This window comes from Gasterosteus aculeatus, chromosome X, assembly GCF_964276395.1.
Source record: "Gasterosteus aculeatus chromosome X, fGasAcu3.hap1.1, whole genome shotgun sequence".
Lineage (NCBI taxonomy): Eukaryota > Metazoa > Chordata > Actinopteri > Perciformes > Gasterosteidae > Gasterosteus > Gasterosteus aculeatus.
In genome coordinates, this window is record NC_135698.1 from 2,668,593 (window position 1) to 2,678,090 (window position 9,498).

The following is a 9,498-nucleotide window of genomic DNA, read 5'->3' on the forward strand; positions in this document are numbered from 1 at the left end:
ACAAGCAGTTGACTTAATTCAGACAATTTATTTTTTAATTGAAATAATTTTACATCAGTTATTTTTCCTGTTGAAGATCTTTTGTACTTTTATTACAACAGCCACAAAGCAGCAGTAGCAATAATAATAATAATAATAATAATAACTCAGCTGGAGAAGCAATTCAACGCGGAGAAAGACTAAAAAAAGAGAGTAACATGATGGGCGACCCCCCCAGCTGCCAAACATGTTTTTACTACAAGGAATTGTGGGTAATCAAGTTTTTTTTTTTTTTTTATTCAATAGTCAGGCCGGTTCCTTCTAGAACCCAATGGACAAGAGGGAGGAGCCTCAAACACTCAGTGGGAGGAGTTCAGTGAGGGTCCGCCCACTTCACAGGACGTTCATGCTCCCAATCCTCTCATTGGACGTTCAAAAAAAAAAAAAAAAAAACCCATTTCTTTCCAAAATGTCAAATTCTCCTCAAACATTCAGACATTTGGAATAAAACAAACCACAGTGAAGCTGGACGTAAAATCAAAATGCTCAGTCAATGAAGTCCAGCTCTGATATGATTATCTGTCAGGCATTAGGACAAAAATAGAAAAACTTTAAAGCTCAGCTGTTGGCAGCTTCAGTCCATCCTTCAGGCAAAAGCGCTCAAATCCTCACGGCCTCAACCAATAGGATCCATCCGGCCACGGGACGGGAACGCCCCATTTCAGTCCTTAACCTCAGTCAGATAGTGATCAGACCCTTTTATTACATTTTCAAACCTTTTTTTATAAAAACAAAAATTACAAAATAAAAACACCGGGTGACGCAGAAACATGTACATGCAAAATAAAACGACAACGCCAGGAAACAAATGTCTGATTTAAAGAGATCCAATCGAAGACGTTTTCATAAAGATATCATGAAAAACACGTTAGATTACAGTGCACTTTGTGTAAAAAAAACAAACATAAGAACCACACGCAGAAGATGAAGGCAACGCCGGGCGCCCAGTGATGACGGGCTGCGCGCTACGGAAAAGGATGATTGGGGTAAAAACAGGGGGGTTCAGGGAGGACCGAACTATTTACATTTGTGTATCTACAGGATTGGAAAGAGACCCAAAAGAGACGAAAACTCTCACGGCGCCCGATAAACCGAATCGGTCGCGAATAAACCGATGGGGGCGGCGGGACGGGCGGGCGGGCTGCAGAGAAACCAGCCCCAGCTGGGCCGAGGGGAACGGGGGGTTCTGACAGGGTGGTCATGGGACATTTATAGGAGATGCAGACGGGTAAACGTGGCCGAAAGTTGACCCCCCTCCTCCCGTTCGTCGTCCCTCATAGCTCAATGCGAAGCGATATGTACAATAATTTTGTCCCGTTCATTGATGGCGACGGCCTAAAAACGCCCCCCCCCCCCCCCCCCCCCCCAAAAAAAACCGTTTGGCAGGTGTCCTTTCTGATAAAGACGGGAGGGCTGTGAGCTGGTGATCGGCGTCTTATATGAATCCCATCGGGGCTTCTTCTGATAAACGTTATCGCGAACCCGTGCTTCACTTCCGTCGGGGCTCCAGAGAGTAAAAGAGGCTTTAACAACACAAATAATAAATACGAGGAGGTCCCCGACCCCCCCCCCCCCCCAGCTACTGCTACACAGCTTTCCTATTAGATAGAAATGGGAGATAATCAGTGTGCTGCACTGAGAACACGTTTTAAAAAAGGAACCAACGTCGCCGTTCGTTCCTGTCGAGGTCCCAAAAAAGTTTCACCGGCGCAAGAAGAGAAACACAGAAAATCTTTTGAAAGAGAAAATCTTTTTGCAGCGACAAGAGTCTCACGGCTTCCCCTTCTTCTCTCGCAGGCAGCGCCTCACTTTCTCACCCCAAAGAGACCAGAAGCCGGGGGAGACCCTGAAAACCGCCGGGGGGACGGGGGACGGGAGCGAGCTACATAAGCGGAGCGGACCGGAGGAGAACTGGAATGTGAGCTGCTGGGTCCAAGCCTTCAGGGCGGGAGGAGGGCAGAGAGAGAGAGAGAAAAGAGGCTCACAACATGAGCGGGAGGGAGACCTGGACCTGGACCTGGACCTGGACTTTGGACTTTGGACTTGGATATGAAAACAAACGCCAAAAGTGAAACACGGCGGGCGAAAGAGAAAGATACAAAGAGTAACATCGCGGCTCCTTCGGGGCGTCGGGGGACGGATGTGAGCGGAGCGACGAGGTCCGTGAAAGGCGACTGTTTTAGGAAAAAAAAAAACCTTTCTGCTGATGGCCGTCTGAAGATGACGAAGGCTCCTCCTCCTCCTCCTCGGCGGCGGTCTAACGATGGAGGCGACATCGCTCCGTCACCTCCGTGTGTGTGTGTGTGTGTGTGTGTGAGGGCCGGGTGGTTGATCACCAGGCCTCCGTGTACCGGACGTCAACGTCTTTCAGGTTGGGCAGCTTGGCCTGCGGAGAGACGCATTGTCGAAACGCGCTGGTTAAACGAAGACCTGAGGCCACAAACGCCCGCGTCGTAACGTAAAAACTAAAAATAGAAACGTCGTGTCGGGAGTTGCCGCTCCGTTTTACCTTGAGGTCCTGGTACGTGTCCGCCGTGAGCTTGGTGCTGTTCATGTTCAGGCTGCACAGACTCTTCATGGCTGAAAAGAGGCAAATAAAGGCTTCACGTTAGCCGCGTTCGCGCCGAGCTCGTCTTCGGGGTTCAACTAATCCGCCCTCTCGTCGTTTGCTTACAGCTGAGGGCGAGCAGGCCGGCGTCGGTCACCGGCGTCTCGCACAGGTTCAAAACCTGAAGACACGCCAGGTGCTCGGACAGCAACCGTAACCCCGCGTCACCAAACTGAGGGAGGCGGGAGAGCAGAGAACATGGACATGCATCAGACACGAGATCAGGGCTGGTCACTGGCGTGTGCGCGTGTGCGTGTGCGTGTGTGTGCGCGCGTGTACCTGTGTGGACCAGAGGTTGAGCTGTTTGAGTGACGGCAGCTTGATGAGCTGCTCGGCACAGGCACTGGTGACGTTGGTGAAGGCCAAGCTCAGGTTCTCCAAGTTCCCAAAGGAACCTGAACTCAGCAGACGGGCCAGGTCTGCATCCTGAGCATCAAAGGGAAACGTTCAAACGTCGAAACAGCGAATGCAAAGTATCTCAGTGGATGTTGGCAGAAAGGGTTACAGTGCGAGGGGCGTCTCACCGTGGACTTTGAGGGCAGCGTCAGCCGGGTGGGACCTCCTTTCCTTTGCTGGGGAGACGGACAGAAAACTAAGTAGAGGGTGTGTGTGTGTGTGTGTGTGTGTGTGTGTGTGTGTGTGTGCGCCTGCTGCATTCATTTCACTTCGCTTAGGAACTGCAGGTCGAGGTAAGTCACTGAGAACGCGTCTTACTCCTGCAGGTGAGCAGAGATGGAACGAACTGGAACGAGACGTTCTCGGTTCGGATCTACGAGGACGGCACCGTGTTCTCTTCAGACCTCGCTGTGTGTGTGTGTGTGTGTGTGTGTGTGTGTGTGTGTGTTGGGGGGAACTCACCAGCTCTTTGAGCTCTCTCTGTCGGTCGCACAGCTGCTCGTACATGCGGAGCCCCACCTGGGTGCTCTCCAGCGTGGAGATGATCTGCAGCTGGGTGTCCTTGTTCTCGATGATGTTGTATTCCAGCATCAGACACAAGATCTGCACACACACACACACACACACACACACACACACACACACACACACACAGTATGAAGCGCACTACGGGGGCCGAGCCAGAGGAGACTGAGCGTGGCAGGTGTCTCCTCTGGAGGAGAGCGGAAGCCCCGGTGAGGTCGCCGCGCTTCCATCGTGACGGGACAAAATGGATTATGGGTCGTTCTACTCTCTCGCCGCGCACGTAGGAGTCGTACTGAAACCAGAGCGGCGGAACCGCTCTCCACCGCGGTTTGACTTTCCTACAGAACCGACATGCCGGTGTCCGTTCGTCGGACTCCCCGACCTTCTCCGGACCAAACGCGCGGTTTACTATTGAGAAACGAACGGGGGCGTCTAACGGATGCAACCACGCCCACTTCTGCTCCAACGTCCACCACCACGCTCCCCAAACCCTTCTCGGTACCTCCACCATGGTCTGGTTCCCGCGCAGGGCCAGCAGCATGCAGGGACCCAGCTTGTTCTCAGCCAGCGACAGCAGGAACTTCTTGGTCTTGTAGCAGGAACCCATCAGGATGTGGACCTGGATGGGGAGGAGGAAGAGGGGGGGGAGGTTCATCAGCCCGCCACGTCGACTCTCTGTGTGTGTGTGTGTGTGTGTGTAGCCCCCACGCTAGCTCACCATGCTAGCAAACAGCTCTCCGTCGTCATCGCAGGCCACGCCCCCCGGGCTGTAGAGCTGGAACCAGCCGTCTTTACCCGAGCGCACGCTGAGTAAGCAGGAATGTACCTGGTGAAGAAGCACACGCGTTCCACCATCGGTCAATGTGCACAGAACCCTCTGCCGCGGGAACGTGCAGAAGGGCGACCCACCTCCTGCCTCGGGTCCTCGGCAAACCGCTGAATGACGTATTTCAGCTCCCTGTTTCCGACACAAAAAAGGCGGGGGGAGGCGGACGTTAGCTCGTCGACCGAGACGCCGCGAGCGTACTGGATCAGAGCGGGAGGCGTTTGGCTACTTACTTTGTGAACTTGGCGTGTGCGAGGGCCCTGCGTCGGGGGGGGGGGAGAGAGAGGGAGAGACGTGAGCGATCCGGCCCGCTTCTTAAACATCACGGGTTAATCTTCACTGCAGCGCCAGTCGAGAGCCCGGAACCGCCTCCCGTCACCACCGAGCCTCTTCTCTTGAGCAACGAGTTATTTAAACGTGCAAGTGCACGCACGTGTGCAGAGCCTGTGTGTGTGTGTGTGTGTGTGTGTGTGTGCGCCTCGTGCACCGACAGGAGTCATTATTTCCTTCCTTATTTCCAGGGGAGTATTGTTGTCTCTCTTAATGACGCCATCGACCTCCCCCCCCCCCCCCGGGGGGTGGGCGGGCGGCGGCAACAGTGGCGCAGGTGAGCAACAGGTGTGTTTTCTTTACCAGCGGGAACAACAAGTTGTCCGCCCGCTCAGCTGGGCAATTAGGAAAAAAAAAGAACCCGCCAATTATGGCGGCTTCTCGGGGGGGGAGGAGGGGGGAAGAGGAGGCGGCCCCCGGTGCCTGAGTCTCCAGAGAGGCGTTCAGGTACCGCACCGACGTCAGAGACGCCAGGCCCCAGCAGAGAAAGAGTGATGTAAGGGACGGGGGGGGGGGTGGGGGGTTACAGTATGTGACGGTGTTGCTCTACTCCGCCTTTCTCTGGATCAACGGGACACTAAAACTCTCCTTAAAGTTCTGCAACTGTCGACGCGCCACATCTGCTGTGTGTTCCACAGGCGGAGGCTCCTTAATCAAGCAACAAGACACACACACACGCACACACGCGCACACACGCGGTATCTAATGTGTATCTGGGTCAGGTATAAATAGCATCGTTGGCCACAATGCAATCAGCCATGTTGGCGGTTAATAAGAGCGCCTTCCACATCCCAGCAAACGGCCAAAGTAGAAGGTGCAGGACAAACATCGACGTTGCGCGCTAACAGCACGTGTGCGTTTACGCGTGCGGGCGTGTCGGCGCTCTGAGGAGGACCGCTGCCCGACGGAACCGGCAAACGAGACATAATCCGGGCGGGTAATTGGACGGCTGGTGTTTGTCAAATGACCAAATGAGTCTCTCGTACTTACGAACAAGACGAAGTGGATAAATCACCTCAGGGCTACGTAATGATGCTACAATTAGCTCCGCCGCAACCAGCGAATATGAAGAAAGACACGCGTGCACAATCGCAGAGGAGCGCGTGTGTGGATACTCACTCCTTGGGGAAGGGGATGGGCTGCAGCAGGCTGGCCAGGGCGGGTCTCCAGTCATCGTAGTCCGACCTGACGGAAGGTGGAGGTGGAGGAGGAGCAAAGGGAGATGGAGTGAGTCAGAGGAGGGTGCAGCACACAGATAAAGGAGCAACGCGAGGCGAGGGTGACGCAGGCCGCAGCGGCGTCACATTTCTGAGAGTTGAGCAACGCGGGCTTTTATTACAAACGCGTTGCGAGATCACGCGGCCACTATCGGCTCTGCGGGTCGAGACGCTCGCCCGACGTCACCTTCGCCAACTCGCCTCGCAAAGGTCCTCCGATCTAAACCGCGTGTCACATGACGGAACAAACAACACATCTCCAACACAAGGACGCCGTCACGCTAGCTGTGCCTGTTTGTGAAAGCACGCCAGTGTTTTTACAGACGGTCTCTGGGCGTTTGTGTGTCGGCAGCTAGAAGGTCACGTGAGGTCACATGAACTCACAGCATCTTGAGGATGAGGGCGAAGCAGCCCAGCACGCGGTCGGCCTGCGCCGGCAGCTGGATGGACAGCGTGCTGGCGGCCGGGCTGACCAGCAGGCGGTCGATGAGGTTGGGCTCGCGCTCCACCGCCGCCGGGCCGTCCTTCCGCCGGGCGTTGGCCGAGTTGTTGTTCCGCTCCAGCTCCACCAGGATCTCGCTGGAGGTGACGACGCAGGGGGGGGGAGGAGGAGGGGAGGAGGAGAAGGGGATGGACGCGGCGGGGTTCGGGGGCGCCGGGGCTGGCGGCTGAGGGTGGGTGGGGTTGACGATGGCGTTCGGAGGCGGCGGCGGCGGCGGCTCGGGGCGCAGCAGGCGCAGCGGCATCGGAGGTTTCCGCTCGTTCTGCTGCTGGCAGCCGTTTCTGATCTCCTTCAGGCTCGGGGAGTTGTCCCGACTGCAGGGGGGGGGGGGAGAGGGGGGGAGGGAGGGAGGGAGGGAATCGGAAAAGAGCCAAATCTTACACTCGACACAGGAGTGTTACAGTACGACAGCAACGACAGTGAGGACCGAGTTGAGGAACCGTAGAAGTGACAAAGTATCCAGGAGACGCGTCACCAGAGTCACTTGCTCCTCTGAGCGCCGCAGGCGGGGAAAAGGGTACCGAGAAGTATCCTCCCCCGGGTGAGGCTGTCTGAGGAGATGACGCCAACAAGTTCGAAGGCCCCCGACGGAGCGCAGTGGAAGGAAACCGAAAAGCACGGCAACGATGTCCAATAGAGACTTTTTCTGTCAGGGCGCCACGTTGGAGGATTTATGGTCATCGCAAACTTTGACTGAGGAAGCCACTTTGTACACAAGCAGCGAGGCCGAATCTCTTGGCACCTCACGATTCGATTCCGATTCAGGAGGTCAACGATTCGATTCTAAACCGATAAAACGATTATCGATGCATCTCGATTTTCTAAATTTTCTCAGATCTGAGTTTGCTACTCAGAGGTTGCTGATCACTTCCTACTTTATTTGATAATTAAAGAAAATCAACAGATGAATTACCTTCTCTATTTTTTTATAAGAGAAAAAAAAAATCTTTGTCACAAATATGATTTTCTATCAACAATGCAGGAACCAATGCAGCTTGCATTTCAACACAATACGGAAGTAGCCGATGTAAAAAATATATTAAACAGATTCATTTTTCTTTTAAATGAAGAAAAAGCGGCTCTTAGTCTCAGACCGGTCCGTATTTGTAAAATACCGGAAAAAAAGTCCAAATCTGTGAATATCTCGCCAACTTTCAATACGGATCGACTTTTTGGAAAATGGAAATAATGAGGTAAGATGTGCGCAGGCTCCTCCATAGTTCGGTAAAGTTATTAGATACTCAGATTCAGACTGACGGACCGGTCTGCGAGCTGGACGCATTGCTCCTAATGTGCCGGTAATGATGGTAAATGATGCTTGTAGCTGGTTGTCATCTACGCTCCACTACGGTTACCCAAGGGGGGCGTTTGTTTTTTGACAACGTTTTATGTCATAATTTCGACTTTTTATCCCCTTACATTAGTGCGTAAATGGGCTTCTATAGTTGTGTGAACGCATCACTCCGGCCAATCCAATGACGCGGTTTGTAACCAATCAGGTGTAGAGACCATGGTGACTGTGTGTGTGTGTGTGTGTGTGTGTACTGACTGACCTGTTGATGAACTCCTCGTAGCAGGAGTAAATGGCGGCGAGACACACTGCCACCAGGTTCGGCAGGACGCGCGGGTGAGGGCACTGCCCCGTGGGCCCATGCATGCTGCAACACACACGGGGGCGCAGGTTGGATACCTCTGCTGTCACGCACCAGCCGACAAGTCAAGTCCCTGGCATGTCTGACATATCACGGCAATGAATGTTTCCTGATTCCTGAACATTCTGAGTTCAGTCACCTCGTGCTGCTCCGAGTGCGAATAATGGAGATTCCATGTGTCGTTAGGGGGCTGAGAAGAATGCGGTTTGAGATAAACATGTAATATACCAGCAGCCAGTAACGTGTCTGCGTGTGACCCAGCAGGAAATTGACCATCTACTGGGACCCGTTGACTCGGCTATGGGTGGGACGCGGTCGCACCTGTGGACGAACTTCTTGACGACCTCCATGCCAGCATTCAGCTCGTTGAGGGCCAGGATGTACTCCTGGGTGAAGAGACGCAGTCGGGGACACTTTCCAAAATCCTGTCGGGCAAACGAGAAGAGCGAACTGGAGGGTTACATCAGAAAGGTAAAAGGTTTAAAAGTCGGTTTTCCTGAGATGGAGTAATAAATCACGGCCACGGCGCTAATCCTTCTGCCATGTCTGATTTCAATAAAGATTTATGTCTGTTGGTCGGTTACACTACATCTTCCCATGCACTGCTTTAGATGAACTGAAGGCATTCATTGCCTTAGACAATGTAGCAACTTAATCCTAAAACGACTTAAAACATGAAATTGCATTTTAACAAACAGGTCAAATGCGAACACATTTCTCTTTTTAATGACTCTCTGCTCCGTGCCGCTCAGGACACAGCCGTTCTCACCATGTTGTGTTTGAGGATTCTCTGAACCACAGGAGTGAACACTTCAATCACCACCATGGACCGCGGCCGCTCCCGACAGTGCTGCAACACACGGCCACGACCATCACCGGGAAGCACAGTGCAACGCTTCAAACCCTTTCTCCCCATAGATATTCAGGCTTCTACTTTGACACATGTGCTCACCTTGCAGAAGAACTCACACAGGTCAGGTGGTGGGTGGTTGTTTTCCAGGAGAGGAGCAATGGCCTGAACAACACACAGAGACCGATGAATATTTCCATGTCCTATCGCTTAGTTATCCAGGCTGGGAGCCAACAGTGTTGATGTGAGCTGTCAGCGGCAGGAGATTTGTAGGATGAAGCCCACAGGTGTTGTCATAGCCCCGCGCGATGACATCGCCATAGCCTCGCGATAACATCGTCACAGCCCCCGCGATAACATCGTCACAGCCCCCCGCGATAACATCGTCACAGCCCCCCGCGATAACATCGTCACAGCCCCCCGCGATAACATCGTCACAGCCCCCCGCGATAACATCGTCACAGCCCCCCGCGATAACATCGTCACAGCCCCCCGCAATAACATCGTCACAGCCTCGCGATAACATCGTCACAGCCCCCGCGATAACATCGCC

At 53.5% G+C, this 9,498-nt stretch overlaps 1 protein-coding gene across 1 annotated transcript in view; it reads right to left on the reverse strand.

Annotated features, from left to right (window-relative positions):
- Positions 1-8: 8 nt before the first annotated feature.
- Positions 9-9,498, reverse strand: part of LOC120809025 (C-Maf-inducing protein) — a 27,304-nt gene continuing 17,814 nt past the window's right edge. The window contains exons 6-21 of the mRNA XM_040162522.2: positions 9,048-9,110; positions 8,865-8,945; positions 8,417-8,520; positions 7,997-8,101; positions 6,326-6,757; positions 5,844-5,909; positions 4,628-4,654; positions 4,478-4,526; positions 4,287-4,394; positions 4,071-4,187; positions 3,506-3,646; positions 3,172-3,219; positions 2,927-3,073; positions 2,714-2,819; positions 2,549-2,619; positions 9-2,425 (exon numbers count right to left, since the gene is read on the reverse strand). Coding sequence (XP_040018456.2) covers positions 2,372-2,425; positions 2,549-2,619; positions 2,714-2,819; positions 2,927-3,073; positions 3,172-3,219; positions 3,506-3,646; positions 4,071-4,187; positions 4,287-4,394; positions 4,478-4,526; positions 4,628-4,654; positions 5,844-5,909; positions 6,326-6,757; positions 7,997-8,101; positions 8,417-8,520; positions 8,865-8,945; positions 9,048-9,110 — 1,719 coding nt within the window. The 3' untranslated portion in view covers positions 9-2,371. The remainder of the gene's footprint in view (positions 2,426-2,548; positions 2,620-2,713; positions 2,820-2,926; positions 3,074-3,171; positions 3,220-3,505; positions 3,647-4,070; positions 4,188-4,286; positions 4,395-4,477; positions 4,527-4,627; positions 4,655-5,843; positions 5,910-6,325; positions 6,758-7,996; positions 8,102-8,416; positions 8,521-8,864; positions 8,946-9,047; positions 9,111-9,498) is intronic.